Source organism: Mustelus asterias, chromosome 1, assembly GCF_964213995.1.
Source record: "Mustelus asterias chromosome 1, sMusAst1.hap1.1, whole genome shotgun sequence".
Classification (NCBI taxonomy): Eukaryota; Metazoa; Chordata; class Chondrichthyes; order Carcharhiniformes; family Triakidae; genus Mustelus; species Mustelus asterias.
In genome coordinates, this window is record NC_135801.1 from 48,417,317 (window position 1) to 48,441,042 (window position 23,726).

At 43.7% G+C, this 23,726-nt stretch overlaps 1 protein-coding gene across 1 annotated transcript in view; it reads right to left on the reverse strand.

The window, feature by feature from the left end:
- The window catches only part of naf1 (nuclear assembly factor 1 homolog (S. cerevisiae)), a 235,343-nt gene that overhangs the window by 92,775 nt on the left and 118,842 nt on the right, over positions 1-23,726 (reverse strand). The window contains exon 4 of the mRNA XM_078212093.1: positions 18,424-18,517. Coding sequence (XP_078068219.1) covers positions 18,424-18,517 — 94 coding nt within the window. The remainder of the gene's footprint in view (positions 1-18,423; positions 18,518-23,726) is intronic.

The following is a 23,726-nucleotide window of genomic DNA, read 5'->3' on the forward strand; positions in this document are numbered from 1 at the left end:
CCAAGGGCCTGTTCCTGTGCTGCAATTTTCTTGGTTCTTTGTTCTAAAACATTGCATGATTTCAAAAAGGAATTAGGTTTAGCTCTTGGGGCTAAAGGGACCAAGTGATATTGGGGGGGGGGGGAAATCAGGATATTGAATTTGATGATCAGCCATGATCATAATGAATGGCAGATCAGGCTCAAAGGGCCAAATGACCTACTCCTGCTTCTAGTTTCTATAGGCATATAAATAGTAAAAGGCTGGTAAGAAGAATAGAGCTGATTAGGGACCTAAAAGGGAATTGACAGAGGATGGGGGCATTGCTGAGATATTAAATGAATACTTTTATCTGTCTTTACCGAAGTGGTAGATGCTACCCAAGACCTGGTGACCTTCGTCCCTAGAAGGGTTCAGAATTGATACGGTGAAAGTATTGAAAACCTCTTTTGAGGAAGCAACAGAGAGAGTTGATGAGGGTGATGCTGTTGATATGGCGCACATGGACTTTCAGATGGCATTCAATAAAGTACCACATAACAGACCTATGAGAAAAGTTATAGCTCATGCAATAAAAGGGACAGTAACAACATGGATCGGCTGAATAATAGAAAGCTGAGAGTATTGATATTTTTCAGGCTACAGGAAGGTTTTTGGTGTAGTTTTCCAGGGGTTGATAGTGGGACCCTTGCTTTTCCTGATATATATTTTATATAATTTAGAACATTGGTGAGACCATGCAGATGCTATGACAACAGATGAATGGACACCACTCGATAATCACCAGGCAGGAGTGTTCCCATCCTGTTGGGGAACACTTCAGCAGTCAAGGGCATTCAGCCTTCGATCTTTGGGTACGCATTCTCCAAGGCGACCTTCACTCACCTGATGAAGGGGCAACGCTCCGAAAGCTCGTGCTACCAAATAAACCTGGTGTTGTGAGGCTACTTACTGTGCCCATTGAAGCACACACCACTGGCATTATTTCAGTCCTCAGAACTAGGTCAAACACTTGTTCCTTCACTTTGGGTTGGAAATATATTGACTAAGTTCTCCAATACATATTTTAGGCATTAGGCCATCCATAACATTTATTTTTTATTCCCAGTTTATATAGCACATCTTGCCACATATCGCTTGCCACAGTGTACACATAGCTATCTCTTATTATTCTATTATTTCTACAATCCTCTCAAATTTGCTTTTGGAAGTGCAGCTCCAGCTCTTTCTCGCTATTTGTGAGATCTCTAAACATTCATCCCTGTTCTTTAACTCTGTCCAAATAAAAAATAGTTAATTTACTAAGCAACTGGCTACTGGACATCAATAAAACTAATAAATGTTCTGCATAGGTTTTTTGAATTCTAAAAATTTTCCTTCAATGTCTTTGAACCCTCTATCGCCCCTCCATGGAACTGTAAAATGTCCTTGTTCAACACCCCCAGCATTTCCCCCTCCCCCACTTTGTTTTCTCCATCTCCCTCCTGAATATATCGTAATTTGGAATATTTAGTTCCCATTTCTTCTCAGGTTGAAGTCCAGCCCCTGTTATGGCTGTGATATAACTCATGTAGCAACTTGTCCCCACAAGTCAGCAACCTTATTTGGAACTCTCCTTGCAAAAGAGATGGCTCTATCATCCCTCTTTGCCTAGACCTGGTTCTAATGCTTCAATGAATCTGCACTTTTTATCCAACCATGCATCATTCACTATCATCCCGCCTCCACTCATTAATACAGGATAATAGAAAAAAAAATCAGACAGGGCTGCTGATTCTCAGTGGGAGTGGAGTTGCTGACATCAATTTCCTGCAACTGGCAGCATTTCTCTCCAGCTGGAAGCAGGTGCCAACCAGCTGCAATACTGCTAAGGGAGTCACCACCACTATATTGTTTTAGTTCCATGACTCCACATGAATAAAAGCTGTTTCTGCTGATGGGTTTTTCAGTGGTGAGCATTTCTCATTATTGCTGCTTATTTCATTTATTTGTGGCTTTATGCGCAGTATGAGGGATTATTTAAGAGCAATGTTTTCATTAGGAACTGCTGTGGGATTAGATGAAATTGGGAACTGTGACAAAGGTTGGACTCTTGTGCTTATAACTAACTTCTTGCAAAACAAAAACAGTATTTGGCTCCAAACCTTTTTCTGAATGCCAATTTTTTGTTTTTGATTTCAAATTTCTGATCAATTAATGTTAATTAGAATTCTGAGACTAACAGTTACAGAAATAAAAAAATGTTAAGCCATAGGAGACGGCCATTTGACCTGTCCTCGCTCCCCAAACAAGCATTATGGCTTAATTGCAACTCCCTGCCTTTCCCCCATACCCCTGCACATTGTTTCTATTCAAGTAATCACGTAATGTCCTCTTGAATGCCTCGATTGAACCGGATTCCACTACACTTACAGGCAGTGCATTCCAGACCCCAACCACTTCTTGTGTGAAAAAGTTTTCTTACCACATTTGCTTCTTTTACAAACCACCTAATATTGGTGCACTGTCATTCTTGATCCTTTTAGAATGGGAACAGTTTCTCCCCATCTACTCTGTCGAGCCCCAGTCCAATGCCGGCAACTCCACATCATACTTCAATGGGAGAACATCTGGGTAATAATGACCAAAGCACAAATAGGTTTAAAGCAGCTGTGGAAATGGGCACCAAAACTTGAAGGTTGATGATGCCTAACTGGAAGAGAACCAATTTCAGTGATTGGAGAAAAGATCTTGCAAGGGGTTTGTAATGGAGTCAGTACTGGGACCCTTGCTTTTCCTGATATACATTAATGATCTTGATGCGTGGAGGGACAATTTCAAAGTTTGCAGATGATGTAAAACTTGGAAGCATTGTAAACTGTGAGAAGGGCTAAAACAAATTGGTGGAGTGTGCGTAAAGGTGGCAGATGAAGTTCAATGTGGAAAAGTGTGATGCATTTTGGTAGGAAGAACATGGAAAAACAATACAAAGGAAGAGTTACAATTCTTAAGGGGGTGCAACAGCAGAAGGCCCTGGGCATGTGTGTATATATATATATATATATATATATATATATATATACACATAGGTCATTGAAGATAGCAGGACAGCGAAGAGAGCAGTTAATAAAGAATATAAATATCTTGAAATTTATTAATAGGGGCATAGAGTACAAGAAAAAGGAGGTTAGGCTGAACTTGAGTGGCTCCATGAGTGGGAAACTTCAGTAATTAAGACAGATTAGGGAGGTCAGGAGTCTTCTCCTTGGAGAGATTTAATAGACATTAAAAATCTGGACAGAGCAGATAGAGAGAAACTGTTGCCATCAAGAACGAGTGGGCACCGATTTAAAGTGATTCGCAAATGGAACAAATGTGATGCGAGAAAAAACGAGTCATTTGGGTCTGGAATGCACTGCCTGTAGTGTGTTAGAGGCAGGCTCAATCGAAGCATTCAAGAGGGCATTAAATGATTACTTCTATAGAAATAATATGCTGGGGTACAGGGGAAAAGTCAAGAAAATGGCACTCTTTCATGATGCTTATTTGGAGAGCTGATGCAAACACGATTGGGCTGCGTGGCTTCTTTCCGCATTGTAACAATTCAGTGATTCTGTATCACCTACTAAAGTAAAAAGTTTATTTATTAGTCACAAGTATGCTTAACATTATTAACACTGCAATGAAGTTACTGTGAAAATCCCCATGCCACCACACTCCGGCGCCTGTTCGGGTACACAGAGAATTTAGTATGGCCAATTCACCTAACCTGCACATCTTTGAACTGTGGGAGGAAACCGGTGCACCCGGAGGAAACCCACGCAGACACAGGGAGAATGTGCAAACTCCACACAAACAGTGACCAAGCTGGGAATCGAACCCAGGTCCCTGGCACTGTGAGGCAGCAGGGCTAACCACTGTGCCATCATTCCAATCACACAGGTCACTTGCAGACATGCACACTAATTTAAACTTGTTAACATGTACTTGAGAAAGTAACAACCTTTTTGTAAAAACCTTCAAAACGTTGATAATAAAATGCCCTCTTTCATTTATAATATACTTTTATGAGCTTCAGTACAAGTGTTGCGTGGAAATATATCAATGTTTTTCTGTCTTGTTTTTCATTTGGTATTGGCATTTGACGAATAGCACTGCAGCTCTTAAGATACTGCATTTTTGACGAAAGATTTAAAACATTTCTTCTGTTAAAAGCTGCTCACACCTGTCACAGGGAATCAGAGATGTATATAAACTTACAAAAGACATTTGAAGTACCACTAGCATACTTATTAATAACATACAAATACATGGAATTAGAGGGATGGTGGTTACTTAGTTCTGTAATTGCTTGACTGATTGGGGGCAGAGAGTAGTAATAAAATAATGATTTTCTGACTGGCGAGAAGTATGCAGTGGTCAGTAGTAAGACCCACTCTTTTGCGAGTTATATTTAAATAACTTGGACACAGGAAGTATAGGAAGTACAATTTTGAAGCTTTCTGGCAACGTGAAACTTAGCAACATAGTAACCAATGAGGCAGGCAGTGACAGCACAAGCTGATGAAATAACTGATGCAATTTAATGTGGAAAGTGTGAAGTGATACTTCAGGAGCAACAAAATAACGAGAAAGCATCATCTAAATGCAGTCAAAATGCATCAAAATATTGTCAAGAGGATACAAGAGAAGGGTGTGAGATGCATATTTTGCAAGTGACAGACCAAGTTCATAGAGTAATTATGATCGTGTATGGGATACTTGGCTTTGTAAATGGATCATTGGATCAAAAATGTCATCACTAAATCTTCAAAAATCTTTAAAATGCCCTCCTCTGGAGTAGTGTATTTGACATTTCTTCTCACACCACTTTCTTCAAGGACTCCACTCAGTTTCTCCGTCTCATTTGCATTGCTTGAACAGATTGAACTTTTCATATAAAAGCTTCCCTTTTTCTCAGTCAAGGATTCCTTTCCACTGTTCCATTTCCCACTGTTCCGCTCGCACTCCTTCGTCCCCCACTTTGCGCAACCATGATGTGGCTCCCCTTGCTCTCATCTTCCACCCCATCAGTCTCTGCATTCAGCAGTCTCTTCCAAATTGGGGTTGGAAAATGCAAATTGGATGATTGCTTTGCGGAACACCTTCATTCAATCCTCGGGTGTGATTCTGAGCTTTCAAAAACCCATCATGTTAATACTCATCTCCACTCTAACTCTGGCCACTGGGATGATGCTCAGAGGATGTGTTACATCAAGGGGGAATCCAGAACTTGGACAGTTTCAAATTAAGGGGCCTCCCATTTAAGACAATGATGAGGAGGAATTTATTCTCTCAGAGCGTGATTACCAGCGAGCAGAGGTGGGGCCATTGAATATATTTACGGTGGATTTAGATAGACTTTTGATCGATAAAGTAATCAAAAGCTCTGGGGAGCAGGCAAGAAAGTGGAGTTGAGGCCACATCAGTTCTTCCTAGCTGGGAGAGCAGGTTTGAGGGACCTAACAGCCTAATTCTACTCCTATGTATGTTTTTAAATTCAACCCCATTAACCCAACTGCCTCAAAGAGTTCCAATGTTGTCCCATCATGGTTGTTCTTACCCATCATGTTGTGACGGAAAATGATCATATTGAATAGCTTCAGTGGGCAACTAATTTTCTCCAGCAACTTGAACAAATTGCCTTGGTGAGAGCGATGAAGGTACTATATCATGGTCACCTGTTCAAGGCATTTCTCTTACATCTGCCAGACTGAGGAGATCATGTCAATTGTGGATGTTCCAGTTCTGAAACACACAGATTCGGCGTGGAGGTGTTCAGCCAGGAGCTGCAGTCTGATAAGGGCAACATTGGCTAATACTTTTGGGCAGCATGGTGGCTTGCACTGCTGCCTCACAGTGCCAGAGACCTGGGTTCGATTCCCAGCTTGGGTCACTGTCTGCGTGGAATCTGCACATTCTCCTCGTGTCTGCGTGGGTTTCCTCTGGGTGCTTCGGTTTCCTCCTACACTCCAAAGATGTGCAGGTTAGGTTTATTGTCCATGCTAAATTATCTCATAGTGTTACGGGATTAGTAGGGTAAATATGTGGGGTCGTGGGGATCGAGCCTGGGTGGGAATGTTGTCGGTGCAGGCTTGATTAGCCAAATGGCCTCCTTCTTCACTGTAGGGATTCTATGACTCTATGATTTTCCCGTGATACTTAGCAGAAAGATGCCGCAAAGGCTGTTGCAATTGTTGTGGTCACCCTTGTTCTTGTACAAGGTCACAGTCTTTGCATCATATACATCCTGGGGCACGACCCTGTCCCTCCAGAGACAGAAGTTTGTGCTGATGCTGCAGGAATGCCAGTTTTCCACACTTGATGAGTTCAGATAGTATATAGCATCAGCACCTAGAGCTATCCCCAAGGCAATGAGTATTATCCAGCTCTGCTATGACAGGCAGGCTTCTTATGGTATCTAGAGCTAACTTGGTGACATTGTTCTCCTCAGAGTACAACTCAAAGCAGCGTTTCACTTACTTCTCCAACTGTTTATTGCAGTCACTGAAGACCTCAGCTGCCTTTATTTTCAAAGAAGTCATTTTCTTTGCTGATGGACCTGTTCCTTCTATATGTTCCTCGCATTACAAAACAGAAAATGCTGGAAAATTTCAGCAGGTCTGACAGCATCTGTGGGGAAGAGAATAGAGCCAACGTTGAGTCTGGATGTCCCTTCATAAGAGCAAAGAGAATCAGCAGAGATTTATACTATTGGGGGGTGGGGGGGTGAAATGGGACAAAGGGAATGTAACTGAGGATACAGAAGGCTGAGAAGGCGCTAAAAGTGGCCATCAAGTTCCTAGCATTTCCTGTTGAAGGATATCTGGTTACTTAGACAAAACTGTGAATAGTCGTCATTGGTGCACTGCCTAGCAGCCTGGTGGACTTTATTACGATGTGGAGATGCCAGCGTTGGACTGGGGTAAGCACAGTAAGAAGTCTCACAACACCAGGTTAAAGTCCAACAGGTTTATTTGGTAGCAAATACCATAAGCTTTCGGAGCACAGCTTGATGCGTGGAGGGACAATTTCAAAGCTGTGCTCCGAAAGCTTATGGTATTTGCTACCAAATAAACCTGTTGGACTTTAACCTGGTGTTGTGAGACTTCTTACTGGACTTTATTCAGAGTCTTCTCATCCAGATTTCCCTTGTAATGAAGCAGAGTGGACTGCTTGGCTTCAGCGGCAGTGACTCGAACCAGTCAGCATTTCTTTCCGCTCTTGCTTCCCATATGTTGAGAATGCAATATTGCAGACGGTGCCTCAAAAAATGTCCCATTTGACTTCTTGTGTGGGAATATCAGACAGTGCGTATTCAATCAAGTTGAGAAATTATTGGCTTTTATCTGGGTAGGGAGTAAGTCAAATATTGATGGGAGGTCAGCATTTCTGTTTTGAATGAAAAACTTCAAGGGTTGCATTCTAACCCTGGTGCACAACAGGGAGCGATCAGTATCACAGTCAGCCCTGTGGTAGCTGAGTGTGTTGAAAATGCTGTTCAGAGAGTTACATCTGGTGATGACCAGATCCAGCTGCTGCCAATGCCCTGATCTTGGATGCCTCCAGAACACCTGCATCATGGTTTGTTCTGAAGGAAGGTGTTTGTTACACAAAGCTTGTGATGGTAGTAAAGCTCATGATGGTTGCTGCCCATTTTCATTTATCCTTTCCAGGCCACAATGTCCAAGGCAGGGGGCCATGGTTCATGGTCTGTGCACATTGTTGTGTTGAAATTCCCCAGTAGGGATTCTGCTGATAGTGCCAAGCTCCTTAGAAGTGGTCAACTGTATGTGTCATGGAGCACAGCTTTGGAGCATAGGCAGTCATAGGATTAACTGGCACTGTGCGAGTAGAGAGGTGCCAGGAGAGAACATGTTCTGAACTATTTGTGTGGGGTTCTATCATTGAGAGTAGCGAGTTCCTTACAGTAAAGGCTGCATCTTGCTAGCACATTTCCTCTGAACTCTTCTCCTGCTTGTTGAGCATGTCTGTTTCAGTGATTCACTCTCTACGAGCTTGGTCTCTTATAGGGAAGCTGTGTCAATGTTCAGCCTATCAACTTATCTGACTTACTCCCTACCCAGATAAAAGCCAATAATTTCTCAACTTGATTGAATATGCACTGTCTGATATTCCCACACAAGAAGTCAAATGGGACATTTTTTGAGGCACCATCTGCAATATTGCATTCTCAACATATGGGAAGCAAGAGCGGAAAGAAATGCTGACTGGTTCGAGTCACTGCCGCTGAAGCCAAGCAGTCCACTCTGCTTCATTACAAGGGAAATCTGAATGAGAAGACTCTGAATGCAGTAATAAAGTCCACCAGGCTGCTAGGCAGCGCACCGATGACTACTATTCACAGTTTCGTCTAAGTAACCAGATATCCTTCAACAGGAAATGCTAGGAACTTGATGGCCACTTTTAGCACCTTCTCAGCCTTCTGTAACCTCAGTTACATTCCTTTTGTCCCATTTCACCCCCCCACCCCCCCAATAGTATAAATCTCTGCTGATTCTCTTTGCTCTTACGAAGGGACATCCAGACTCAACGTTGGCTCTATTCTCTTCCCCACAGATGCTGTCTTACATTCGTTATAAACCAGCAGAGTGGTGAGTCAGTCCCGCGTACCTGATCCTGATGCTCCAGCTTGCCAATACAGGATTTGATATCTTCTTTCATTTTGTTTATTTGCCTGGTGCAATGGATTGCCTCCACTTGCTCAGAAGAGACTAAAAGTTCCAACCACTCGCTGAACCGATGGACTGTCGTAGTCAGAGGCTGCCTGACTTGAGCTGGGAGATGGTTGACCCTGGGACACAACAGTCCCTCCCACTGTCAGAGACAACCCATAGTATCATAGATAGGTAGATAGTCAACAAAGGTGGGAATCAAAAACTAGAGGGCATAGATTTAAGGTGAGAGATACAAAAGGGTCCAGAGGGGCAATTATTTCACTCAGTGGTGGGTGTCTGGAATGAGCTGCCAGAGGCAGTAGTAGAGGTGGGTACAATTTGGTCTTTTAAAAATCATTTAGACAGTTACATGGGTAAGATGGGTATAGAGGGATATGGGCCAAATGCGGGCAATTGGGACTAGCTTAGTGGTAAAAACTGGGCGGCAGGGACAAGTTGGGCCGAAGGGCCTGTTCCCATGTTGTAAACCTCCATGACTCTGTGTTCTCTACACCAATCGAGTTGGGTTCATCAATCATAACTATTACCTCCCAAGTTAACACACTGCAGCAAATCTGGAGTGTCCCCTCCAGGGCCTGGACAAAAATCTATGGAGACCCTTGGCTACCCAAACGCCAGGGTCTCCCTCTCAAATTCACCGACTCAATCCAAAGGAATGCACAGTACCTCTGGTGTAAATTTGGCTGCAGGAGTTGCCCAAAAGATGACATAGCCATTGATTCATCTTTTGTCTCCACTAGAATTTTTGTACATCAAATTGCTGTGATCAATGTAGTGCATAGTTGGAGAGTTAGCATGCTTCCAATTTTCAGCCCAACAGCAATGATTAAAAAGTGCCCAATGTTACGTCTCTCACGATCAGTACCCAACTTTTCCATCAGCAAACCCTCAGCTGTGCCTCCTCATGGCAACAGAAAAAACTGAAAGCTTCACAGGAACTAAGGGGAGATCTGGCCTCTTTATAGACACACATGCATGTGGACACACCCTGGCATTCATAAACCAAACTCCCATAAGTGGGTAGATAGTTCCACCGTCTTGTGGATACCTCAGAAGAGTGGAAGGCTAAGGAGAAAAATAGAAGACAGTTACATTTTTGTTACGCAGTAGCTTCTCAAAGTGAACAAAAATGTGCCATCAACAATATGCGCTCAATATTTTGATTGCTACATGGTAATCATTTTAGGACAACTAATGGGTTTGGGAAAAGGATTGCTGATGTTATGAACTATTTTCAGTTTGTGTCTGAACAGACAGGTATCAGTGAAGAATGATTAATGACTACAATTTCACTGAAAAGTTAACAGAACAAAAATAGAAGATACAAATATTGTGTCATACAATATAAATATGAAACACAAAGGACTAATCCAGCAAATAGGATAGAGTAAATTGTGTGTATGCTGGGCTTCAAAATTGTTTAACAATTAAAAATTCAAATAATCTTTTATCTAATTAAAGATTAAAACTTATTCAGACCAGCTGATGTATGAAAAAGATCATAAAAATTGCTTATTGTAATTAAGTTAATATTTTTCACTTTAACAAATAAGATTACTGGAATGCTCCCCCTACAAAGTGGACAACATATGTTCTAAATACATAATTTCCAATACAACTTCCTTGGAGATGCACACAGGTCCCTCAACAGAAACTGTTGCCCCGCTGCACATTATTAACACAAATTAATTTCAAGTGTCATCAAACAGCGATTGAGAAAATCACACACAGCTATGATCAGGGCGATTCTGTACTTGTTAAACATATTTCGGAATGGCCAAAGCATTTAAAAAGACAGACTACTGCTCTGTAGCACCAGAATTATTATTGTATATAGAATCATAAAATGATTATAGCATAGAAGGAAGCTATTCAGACCATGTCCATGTCAGCTCTACACAGAGCAACTCAGTTGGTCCCACTTCGTCAAAAATAATTATTCACATTTCTTTCAAGAGCCCCACAATTGAATCTGCATCCACCACATTCTCTCAGAATAGAACATAGAACATAGAACATTACAGCGCAGAACAGGCCCTTCGGCCCACGATGTTGCACCGACCAGTTAAAAAAAAACTGTGACCCTCCAACCTAAACCAATTTCTTTTCGTCCATGAACCTATCTACGGATCTCTTAAACGCCCCCAAACTAGGCGCATTTACTACTGATGCTGGCAGGGCATTCCAATCCCTCACCACCCTCTGGGTAAAGAACCTACCCCTGACATCGGTTCTATAACTACCCCCCCTCAATTTAAAGCCATGCCCCCTCGTGCTGGATTTCTCCATCAGAGGAAAAAGGCTATCACTATCCACCCTATCTAAACCTCTAATCATCTTATATGTTTCAATAAGATCCCCTCTTAGCCGCCGCCTTTCCAGCGAAAACAATCCCAAATCCCTCAGCCTCTCCTCATAGGATCTCCCCTCCATACCAGGCAACATCCTGGTAAACCTCCTCTGCACCCTCTCCAAAGCCTCCACATCCTTCCTGTAATGTGGGGACCAGAACTGCACACAGTACTCCAAGTGCGGCCGCACCAGAGTTGTGTACAGTTGCAACATAACGCTACGACTCCTAAATTCAATCCCCCTACCAATAAACGCCAAGACACCATATGCCTTCTTAACAACCTTATCTACTTGATTCCCAACTTTCAGGGATCTATGCACACATACACCTAGATCCCTCTGCTCCTCCACACTATTCAAAGTCCTCCCGTTAGCCCTATACTCAACACATCTGTTATTCCTACCAAAGTGAATTACCTCACACTTCTCCGCATTAAACTCCATCCGCCACCTCTCGGCCCAACTTTGCAACCTGTCTAAGTCTTCCTGCAAACTACGACACCCTTCCTCACTGTCTACCACACCACCGACTTTGGTGTCATCAGCAAATTTGCTAATCCACCCAACTATACCCTCATCCAGATCATTAATAAATATTACAAACAGCAGTGGCCCCAAAACAGATCCCTGAGGTACACCACTTGTAACCGCACTCCATGATGAATATTTACTATCAACCACCACCCTCTGTTTCCTATCCGCTAGCCAATTCCTGATCCAATTTCCTAGATCACCCCCAATCCCATACATCTGCATTTTCTGCAGAAGCCTACCATGGTGAACCTTATCAAACGCCTTACTAAAATCCATATATACCACGTCCACTGCCTTGCCCCCATCCACCTCCTTGGTCACTTTCTCAAAAAACTCAATAAGGTTAGTAAGGCACGACCTACCTGCCACAAAACCATGCTGACTATCACCTATCAATTCATTACTCTCCAAATAACTATAAATCCTATCCCTTATAATTTTTTCCAACATCTTGCCGACAACAGAAGTGAGACTCACCGGTCTATAATTCCCGGGGAAGTCTCTGTTCCCCTTCTTAAACAATGGGACAACATTCGCTAACCTCCAATCTTCTGGTACTATACCAGAGGCCAACGACGACCTGAAGATCAGAGCCAGAGGCTCTGCAATCACTTCTCTTGCCTCCCAGAGAATCCTTGGATAAATCCCATCCGGACCAGGGGATTTATCTATTTTCAGACCCTCCAGAATATCCTGCACATCCTCCTTATCAACTGTAATACTGTCTATTCTACTCCCCTGCAACCCAGTGTCCTCCTCAGCTATATTCATGTCCCCTTGCGTGAACACCGAAGAGAAATATTGGTTCAATGCTTCACCAATCTCCTCCGGTTCCACACATAACTTCCCTCTGCCATCTATAACTGGCCCTAAACTTGCCCTAACCAACCTTCTGTTCTTGACATACCTATAGAACGCCTTAGGATTCTCTTTAACCCTATCCGCCAAAGTCTTCTCATGTCCCCTTTTAGCCCTTCTAAGCTCGCTCTTCAACTCCCTCTTAGCCAATCTAAAGCTTTCTAGTGCACTACCCGAGTGCTCACGTCTCATCCGAACATAAGCCTCCTTTTTCTTTTTAACCAACAAAGAAACTTTTTTGGTGCACCACGGTTCCCTAGCCCTACCAATTCCTCCTTGCCTGACAGGGACATACCTATCACAGACTCGCAGTAGCTGCTCCTTGAAAAAACTCCACATGTCGGACGTTCCCAGTCCCTGTAATCTCCTAGTCCAACCTATGTTTCCTAATTCTCTCCTAATAGCCTCATAATTACCCTTCCCCCAGCTAAAACCACTGGCCCGAGGTTCATGCCTATCCCTTTCCATCACTAAGGTGAACGTAACCGAATTGTGGTCACTATCACCAAAATGCACACCAACTTCCAAGTCTAGCACCTGGTCTGGCTCATTTCCCAGCACCAGATCCAATATAGCCTCACCTCTAGTTGGCCTGTCTACATACTGAGTCAAAAAACCTTCCTGCACACTTTGAACAAAAACTGACCCCTCTAACGAGCTAGAGCTATAACAATTCCAGTCAATATTAGTCAAGTTAAAATCCCCCATAACAATTGCCCTATTACTTTCACTCCTAAGCAGGATTGACTCCGCAATCCTTTCCTCAACCTCTCTAGAACTTTTAGGAGGTCTATAAAAGACTCCCAACAGGGTGACCTCTCCTCTCCTATTTCTAATCTCCGCCCATACTACCTCAACAGATAAGTCCTCATCAAACCTCCTCTCTGACACTGTGATACAATCTCTGACCAATAATGCTACCCCTCCCCCTCTTCTACCTCCTTCCCTACTTCGACTAAAACATTTGAACCCCGGGACCTGCAGCATCCATTCCTGCCCCTGCTCTATCCATGTCTCTGAAATAGCCACAACATCGAAGTCCCAGGTACTGATCCACGCTGCAAGTTCACCCACTTTATTGCGAATACTCCTGGCATTGAAGTATACACATTTCAAACCCTGCTCCACCCCACCTCTGCAATGCCGTGCATTGCAGTCCCCATCCATGCATCCCTCACTTTCAGCCCCACTACTCAGGATCCCTCCCCCCCCCCGAATCAGTTTAAACCTCCCTGCATGGCCTTAGCAAATTTACCCCCCAGGATATTGGTCCCCTTCTGATTAAGGTGTAGACCATCCTTCTCATAGAGGTCACACCTTCCCCAGTACGAGCCCCAATTGCTTAAGTACCTGAACCCCTCCCTCCTGCACCATCCCCTCAGCCATGAATTCAAACCTTCCCTCTCCCTATTCCTCTCTAAACTATCCCGTGGTACAGGCAAGAGTCCAGAGATAACCACTCTGTCAGTCTTGGCCTTTAGTTTCCACCCCAACTCCATAAATCCCTGCCTAATATCCCCTTCCCCTATCACAGGTCTTTTGGCCCATCATACCCGCACTGGCTCGCCGTAAGAGCAATTTATCGAGTGCCACTCCTTCATCCTCTCAACAGGGTCTTGCACATTCATTCTTTTCAGATAGCAATCCAATCCACTCACCAACACCTCAGTTGAACCTGCCACCTGTGTCTCTTCGCTGGACACAGGTGAGGTCCCAGAGGATTGGAGGATAGCAAATGTGGTCCCATTATTTAAGAAGGGTAGCAAGGATAACCTGGGTAATTATAGGCCGGTGAGCTTGACGTCCGTGGTAGGGAAGTTGTTGGAGAAGATTCTTAGAGATAGGATAAATGCGTATTTAGAACTGAATAAGCTCATTAGCGCTAGACAGCATGGTTTTGTACATGGGAGGTCATGCCTCACAAATTTGGTTGAGTTTTTTGAGGAGGTGACAAAAACGATTGACGAGGGAAGGGATGTCGTCTAGATGAATTTTAGTAAAGCGTTTGACAAGGTCCCTCATGGCAGGCTGGTGCAAAAGGTTAAATCTCACGGGATAAAAGGTGAGCGAGCTCGATGGGTGGAGAACTGGCTTAGCCATAGAAGACAGAGGGTAGCAGTGGAGGGGTCTTTTTCCGGTTGGAGGTCCGTGACTAGTGGAGTTCCGCAGGGGTCTGTACTGGGACCTCTGCTGTTTGTGATATATATAAATGATTTGGAGGAAGATGTAGCTGGTGTGATCAGTAAGTTTGCGGAAGACACGAAGATTGCTGGAGTTGCAGATAGTGATGAACATTGTCAGAGAATACAGCAGGATATAGATAGACTGGAACATTGGGCGGAGAAATGGCAGATGGAATTTAATCCAGATAAATGCGAAGTGATGCATTTCGGTAGATCTAATGTATGGGGGAGCTATACAATAAATGGCAGAACCATCAGGAGTATAGACACAGAGTGACCTGGGTATACAAGTCCACAGATCCATAAAGGTGGCAGCACAGGTGGAGAGGGTGGTGAAGAAGGCATATGGCATGCTTGCCTTTATTGGACGGGGCATAGAATATAAAAGTTGGCATATGATGTTGCAACTGTATAGAATGTTGGTTAGGCCACATTTGGAATCCTGCATCCAGTTCTGGTTGCCACACTACCAGAAGGACGTGGAGGCTTTGGAGAGAGTGCAGAGGAGGTTTACCAGGATGTTGCCTGGTATGGAGGGTCTCAGCTACGAGGAGAGATTGGGTAAACTGGGGACGTTCTCCCTGGAAAGACGGAAGATGAGGGGTGACCTAATAGAGGTGTATAAAATTATGAAGGGCATAGATAGGGTGAACAGTGGGAAGCTTTTTCCCAGGTCGGAGGTGACGAACACAAGGGGTCACAGGTTCAAGGTGAGGGGGGCAAGGTTCAACACAGATGACAGGGAGACGTATTTTACATAGAGGGTGGTGGGGGCCTGGAATGCACTCCCAAGCAAGGTGATTGAGACGGACACGCTGGGATCGTTTAAGACTTATCTAGATAGCCACATGAACGGACTGGGAATAGAGGGATACAAACGAATGGTCTAGCTGGGCACATGAGCGGCGCAGGCTTGGAGGGCCGAAGGGCCGGTTCCTGTGCTGTATTGTTCTTTGTTCACCACCACAAACTCAGGCAGTGCATTCCCGATCTTAATCACTCGCTGCATGAAAAAGTATTTTTCATGTCTCCATTGCTCCTTTTGTCAATTAAATATGTGCCTTCTTGTTCTCAACCCTTTCATCAATGGGAGCAGTTTCTCTCGCTACAATGATCAAACCCCTCATTGTTTTAAATACTTATATCAAACCTCCTTTCAATTTTCACTTATCCAAAGATAACACTTCCAACTTGGCCAATCTATCTATATAATTAAGTTGCTCATCTTGTTAACTATTCTTGTTAATCATTTCTGCACTCTGTTTAATGCCTTCACATCTTCCCCAGAACTGGATGCAATACTCAAGTCAAGGCCAAACCAGTCTTCCATACAAGTTGAATACAATTCCTTGCTTTTATACTTCATCAATATTTATAAGGCTGAGGACGCTGTATGCTTTATTAACCATGCTCTCAATCTGCCACGTTGGTTCCTCTGGAGGTTCCTCTGCTCTCCACTCCCTTCAGAATTGTACCCTTTGTTTTATATTGACTGTGCATTCTTTCTACCAAAATGAATCATTTCACACTTCTCTACATTAATTTTCATTTGCCACTGGCCTGTGAATTCCACCAACCTGTCTATGTCCTTTTGAAGTTCTATACTATCCTCTTCACAGTTTGCAACACTTCCACATTTTGTATCATCCTCAAGTTTTGTGGCCTGCACACCTAGATCATACTCAGATTTGTAAAAGCAAAGCAGAGCCTGGCATACTCCACTACATATTTTCCTCCAGTCCGAAAAACATTCATTCACCACTACTGTTTCCTGACACTCAGCCAAGTTGGTATCCACATTGCTCCTGACCTTTTTATTCCATGAGTTACAATTTAGCCTACAGGTCTGTTGTGTGCTACCATAATCGAATGTTTTTATTAATTGCCATGGACACCACAACAACATCATTAACCTCATCACTCTTAAAATAAAAGCATATTACTGTGGATGCTGGAAACAGAAAATGCTGGAAAAACTCAGCAGGTCCAGAATCAGCTGTGCAGAGAGAACAGAGTTTACGCTGAGTCCATATGATTCTTTCTCAGAGTTCGCTCCACAGATGCTGCCAGACCTGCTGAGTTTTTCCAGCATTTTCTGTTTTGTTCCTCATCAACCTTCTGGTGCATCATTAAGTTAGTTGAACACAATTTGCCTTTAAGAAATCCATGGTGGCTTTCCTTAATTAACCTGCATTTGTCCAAGTAGTGGCACAGTGGTTAACACGGCTGCTTCATAGTGCCAGGGGCCCAGGTTCAATTCTACCCTTGGGTGACCGTGAGTGGAGTTGCACATTCTCACCATGTCTGCATGGTTTCCTCCGGGTGCTCAGATCACTCCCACAGTCCAAAGATGTATAGGTTAGATGGACTAGCCATGTTCAAACCCCTTGTGGGCATAGGATGTGGGAGGAGGCCTAGGCAAGATACTCCGTCAGAGAGTCAGTATAGACTCAATGAGCTGATTGGCCTCTTCTGCACTATACGGATTCTCTGACTTCTAACTCTGATTGACACTTTTTAAGAGCACCACAGTGGTTACTTTGTACTCTATGCATCTAGTTATAAAACCCAATATCCCCTATGACTTATTAACCACTTTCTCCACCTACTCTGTCACATTCAACAATTTTATGCATGTACACTTCCAAGACCCTCTGCTCCTGCACCCATTTGACTCTGTATTCTTCCTTTCACTTAACACATGAAATTTCATCTGCCCACAACTCCTTATTCCACCAGCCAATGTCCTCTGTCTATGATTATCCTGCTCACAGTTCACAATACTTTCAGGTTTTATGTCATCTGCAAGTCTAGAAATTGTGCCAATGCGCACCCAAGTCTAGCTCATGACTACAGATCAAGAAAAGCAGTTGTTCCAATACCAAGCACCAGGGAACTCAACTACATACTAGCCTCAGAGACAGCAAGAGCAAGCGAGCGGAGGGAGGTGAGTGATGACAATGGAACAGCCAGAGAGAAAGAGAAGAGAAAGACCCAAGATCAAATGGAAGAATGCAGTGCAAAGAGACTGGAAAGCCAGTGAGGCGAGATTGGCAGAAGAATGGGTAGTTTAAGGAGGAGATAGAGGAGGGTAATCGACCAACATTGTGGTGGCCCCAAGTAAAATGGGAGAAGCTTAAAGAAAAGTGCTACCTGTCACAAATACCCAAGTAAAACATTCCCTTTTCAATTATATGACAAGTGATACACAATAAGAGTTGCAGTGCTGTGCTGCTGATGGCTTCATGCAACAGAAATTAAAAGAGAATGTCCCTCCACAGGTAAATACATCAAAGTCAGGAATTAAACCATAATGTTCCTCTGGTTATTACATATGCTTTGCAATTTGTTCTCCCAATTTGCAATTACAGATCACATCTTTGACATTTTGGGGCATTAAACTACCAGAGGATATAGTGGGAACAATGAAGAGAAATGCAAGGGTGTTTAGAATTTGTTTTTTGCTCGTCTTAATTTTCCTACTTTAAAAAGCCCTTCTGGTATATTTAGTTACTCAGTGCAATTATGACTGATCCCTGAAAAAAGAGAAAATCCTTGTTCTCTATACTGGATATGGTAAAAGGCAATCTGTCTGGTGAAAGTACGCCGAGATTGCCTATTCTATTAACACAGAAATTGAGGAGTCATCTAAAGAAAATGAAATGGCATATCATGCATCACTGTAAAGAATTGTTTATTTGTTAGATCACTTGACATCAGTAATATCAATTCTACGTGCCACGTTATCGAAACCTATGGCCAAGACTGGTGTTTTTTTTAGTGATATATGCTTTACATACCCAGTTGGTCAATAATACTGGAGACAAACCCAATGGGCTCCTTCGCTACCTCTTCAGGAAGAACAATATTTACTTCGTCAACTTTTGGGAGATCCTGGTTAAAAAATAAATACAATACAATTTAAGTGCTTGATTTATTAACAACCACTGTTGATTAAAATAGGTAAATACACAGTAATTAATTTTCCACTGCTTCTTTAAACAGCTTGGTTTTTTTTACAACTCATCACATCTGTAACACTGCCGTGATACTCAAACTCAAAACCCATGTCATTTATACTGGCTATGCCCAAGACTTCAAAATCTTCTTGCAAGTTTCTATGCACCTTTTCATTGTTTTACAGTCTTGAGAGAATTGTAATAATCCAAACACCAGGCTGTTAGATGCACAAAATTCAATTTGCCGTAACTGATCCAAGGAAACTAACAAAAGCATTAAAGTCAGCGTTCAACTCTTCTGTCCAAACTCTAGTCACTGGTTGGGCACCTCATCTCCAACTGGTCACCAGGAAAGTATATTGTGATGACCTTTGACCTGGAAGCAGTACAGCAAAGAAAATTTGTAACTTATTTTCAAGGAATACTTGAAATTAGTTTTAAGGTTGCATCAATTTTAAAGAGACAAATTGAACTTTTCATGCATAATAAATACTGGCCGATGTGACTTAACAACTCTAGACCTGGGAGCAGTACCAAGAAGTTAGTAAAGGATTAAGGATCTTCTTGTGAAGGATCCTCTTGGGATGAGTGATCATAATATGGTGGAATTTCTGATACAGATGGAGGGTGAGAAAGTAGGGTCCCAAACCAGTGTCCTCTGCTTGAACAGAGGGGAGTACGATAAGATGAGGGTGGAATTGGCTAATGTAGACTGGGCGAGCAGACTGGTAGGTAGGACAGCTGAGGAACAGTGGAGGATTTTTAAGGAGATTTTTTTTAAGTACTCAACAAAAATATATTCCGGTGATAAAGAAGGACTGTAAGAAAAAGGATAACCGGACGTGGATAACGAAGGAAATAAAGGAGAGTATTAAAATAAAATCAGATGCGTACAGAGTGGCCAAAAATAGTGGAGATGCGTACAGAGTGGCCAAAAATAGTGGAGAATTAGTGGATTGGGAAAGCTTTAAAGAAAAACAAAGAACGACTAAGAAAGCGATTAAGAAAGGAAAGATAGATTATGAAACTAAACTAGCTCAAAATATAAAAAATGATAGTAAAAGTTTTTACAAGTATATAAAAAGGAATAGAGTGGCTAGAGTGAATGTTGGACCCTTAGAAGATGAGAGGGGGGATTTAATAGTGGAAAACGAGGAAATGGCTGAGACTTTAAATAAGTTCTTGTGTCGGTCTTCACGGTGGAAGACACAAATAGTTTGCCGAATATTAGAGATCGAGAGTTGGTGGGAGGGGAGGTCCTTAATACAATTACTGTTACTAAGGAGGTGGTGCTTGGTAGACTAATAGGACTGAAGGTAGACAAGTCCCCGGGCCCGGATGGAATGCATCCCAGGGTACTGAAAGAAATGGCTGAGGTAATAGCAGATGCGTTAGTAGTAATTTATCAAAATTCGCTGGACTCTGGGGTAGTGCCGGCTGACTGGAAAACAGCTACTGTTACGCTGCTGTTTAAAAAAGGAAGTAGACAAAAGGCGGGTAACTACAGGCCGGTTAGCTTAACGTCCGTAGTTGGGAAGATGCTAGAGTCCATTATTAAAGAGGAAATAACAGAGCACCTGAATAAGAATGGTTCGATCAAGCAGACGCAGCATGGATTCATGAAGGGAAAGTCGTGTTTGACAAATCTACTGGACTTTTATGAAGATGTCACTAGTGCGGTTGACAGAGGGGAACCGGTGGATGTGGTGTTTTTAGATTTCCAGAAGGCGTTCGATAAGGTGCCTCACAAAAGGTTGCTGCAGAAGATTGGGGTACACGGAGTTAGGGGTAAGGTGTTGGCGTGGATTGGGGATTGGCTATCTAACAGGGAGCAGAGAGTTGGGATAAATGGGTGCTTTTCTGGTTGGCAGTTGGTGACCAGTGGCGTGCCGCAGGGATCGGTGCTGGGGCCTCAATTGTTTACCATTTACATAGATGATCTGGAGATGGGGACTGAATCTAGGGTATTCAAGTTTGCTGATGACACGAAGGTGAGTGGGAAAGCGAATTGCGTGGAGGACGCGGAAAGTCTGCAGAGAGATTTGGATAGGCTGAGCGAGTGGGCGAGGATCTGGCAGATGGAATATAACGTTAGCAAATGTGAGGTTATCCACTTTGGAAGAAATAATAGTAAATTGGAATATTATTTAAATGGAGAAAAATTACATCGTGCGACTGTGCAGAGGGACCTGGGGGTCCTTGTGCACAAATCGCAAAAACTCAGTCTGCAGGTGCAGCAGGTGATCAAGAAGGCGAATGGAATGTTGGCCTTTATCGCGAGGGGGATAGAATATAAAAGCAGGGAGGTCTTGCTGCAACTGTACAAGGCACTGGTGAGGCCGCAACTGGAGTACTGTGTGCAGTTTTGGTCCCCTTATTTGCGAAAGGATATATTGGCCTTGGAGGGAGTGCAGAGAAGGTTCACCAGGTTGATACTGGAGATGAGGGGTGTAGCTTATGAGGAGAGATTAAACAGATTGGGTCTGTACTCGTTGGAGTTTAGAAGGATGAGGGGTGATCTTATAGAGACATATAAGATAATGAAGGGGCTGGATAGGGTAGAGGTGGAGAGATTCTTTCCACTTAGAAGGGAAACCAGAACTAGAGGGCACAGCCTCAAAATAAGGGGGGGCCGGTTCAGAACAGAGTTGAGGGGGAACTTCTTCTCTCAGAGGGTAGTGAATCTCTGGAATTCTCTGCCCATTGAAGTGGTGGAGGCTTCCTCGTTGAATATGTTTAAATCACGGGTAGATAGTTTTCTGATCGATAAGGGAATTAGGGGATATGGGGAGCAGGCGGGTAAGTGGAACTGATTCGCTTCAGATCAGCCATGATCTTGTTGAATGGCGGGGCAGGCTCGAAGGGCCAGATGGCCTACTCCTGCTCCTATTTCTTATGTTCTTATGTTCTTATGTAAAGATACAAACACCATGTGCCCAGGCACAAAGGAGAGCTGTAAGAAAAAGACAACTACAAACAAGACAGTGCCAAGGTGAAGGCAATCAACATACTGATGCAGATGCAGAGAAAACAGACAGAAAGAGAAAGGCAGAGAATTCTCATGAGGGTTCCTCTCACAGGAAGACATCTTCAACCTCTCTTTACAACAATCTGAAGTTCCTATCTGCTTCAAGAAGACAACCATCATCCTGGTACCTAAGAAAAACTGGCAACACAGGTGGCCAAGATGATTAAGGTGGCATATGGCATGCTTGCCTTCATCAGCTGGGGCATTGAGTACAAGAGTTCGGATATCATGTTGCAGCTATATAAAACCTTGGTTAGACTGCATTTGGAGTATTGTGTGGAGTTCTGGTCGCCACACTACTAGATAAATGTGGAAACTTTGGAGAGAGTGCAAAGGTGGTTCACCAGGATGTTGCCTGGTCTTGAGGCCCTCTTAGACCCCTCTCATTGTCTCTTCCCCCTTCACCTCTGACATGAGGAGAGGTTGAATAAACAAGGATTGTTTTCACTGGAAAGACGGAGGCTGAGGGGAGACCTGATAGAGGTCTACATTATGAGAGGCATAGACAGGTGGATAGTCAGAGGCTTTTTCCCAGGGTGGAAGTGTCAATTACAAGAGGGCACAGATTCAAGGTGAAAGGGGGAAAGTTTAAGGGAGATGTGCGGGGGAAATTTTTCACGCAGAATGGTAGGTGCCTAAAACACACTGCCAGAGGAGGTGGTGGAAGCAGGCACATTATCATTTAAGTGGCATCTAGATAGGTACATGAATCGAAGAGGATAGAGGGGGAATAGAGGGATACATTCCGACTAAGGGCAGAAGGTTTTTTTTTCCAGTTTAGTTAGGGCATCATGATCGGCATGGGCTTAGAGGGCTGAAGGGCCTGTTCCTGTGTTGTACTTTTCTTTGTTCTTTGTGACCAAACAAACCGAGGTATTGGTTGGCCAGCTACAAAGGTACTCCTGAAAACTACATGATCTGACCTGAGAGAGGGAAGGGGTAGCACAGTGGTACAGCGGTTAGCACTGCTGCCTCACAGAGCCAGGGACTCCAGTTCAATTCTGGCATTGGGCGACAGCATGGAGTTGACATTCTCCGTGTCTGCGTGGGTTTCCTCCGGGTGCTGCAGATTCCTCCTACATCCAACGATGTGTAGGTATGGGGGATTAGCAGGGTAAATGGGGATAAGGTGGCGAGTGGCTCAGGATAAGACACTCATCGAGAAGTCAGTGCAAACTTGATGTGCCAATGGCCTCCTTCTGCACTCAAGGGATTCTATGATAAGGGCTCGGAGAAGTGTGCTTTGCTGATGATAGGTGTACCAATCGGTGTACCCATGAAGCTCTGGGGTGGAAGCTGTTGTCAAACAATTACACTGCATGAATAAAGGTGGCGAAGGCGGCATATGGTATGCTTGCCTTTATAGGACGGGGTATAGAGTATAAAAGCTGGAGTCTGATGATGCAGCTGTATAGAACGCTGGTTAGGCCACATTTGGAGTACTGCGTCCAGTTCTGGTCGCCGCACTACCAGAGGGCGTGGAGGCTTTAGAGAGAGTGCAGAGAAGGTTTACCAGGATGTTGCCTGGTATGGAGGGTCTTAGCTATGAGGAGAGATTGGGTAAACTGGACTAGTTCTCCCTGGAAAGACGGAGAATGAAGGGAGACCTAATAGAGGTGTACAAAATTATGAAGGGTATAGATAGGGTGAACAGTGGGAAGCTTTTTCCCAGGTCGGAGGTGACGATCACGAGGGGTCACGGGCTCAAGGTGAGAGGGGCGAGGTAGCACAGTGGTTAGCACTGTTGCTTCACAGCTCCAGGGTCCCGGGTTCGATTCCCGGCTCGGGTCACTGTCTGTGTGGAGTTTGCACATTCTCCTTGTGTCTGCGTGGGTTTCCTCCAGGTGCTCCAGTTTCCTCCCACAGTCCAAAGATGTGCGGGTTAGGTTGATTGGCCAGGTTAAAAATTGTCCCTTAGAGTCCTGGGATGCGTAGGTTAGAGGGATTAGCGGGTAAAATATGTGGGGGTAGGACCTGGGTGGGATTGTGGTCGGTGCAGACTCGATGGGCCGAATGGCCTCCTTCTGCACTGTAGGGTTTCTATGTATAACTCAGATATCAGAGGGACGTTTTTTACACAGAGTGGTGGGGGCCTGGAATGCGCTGCCAAGTAGGT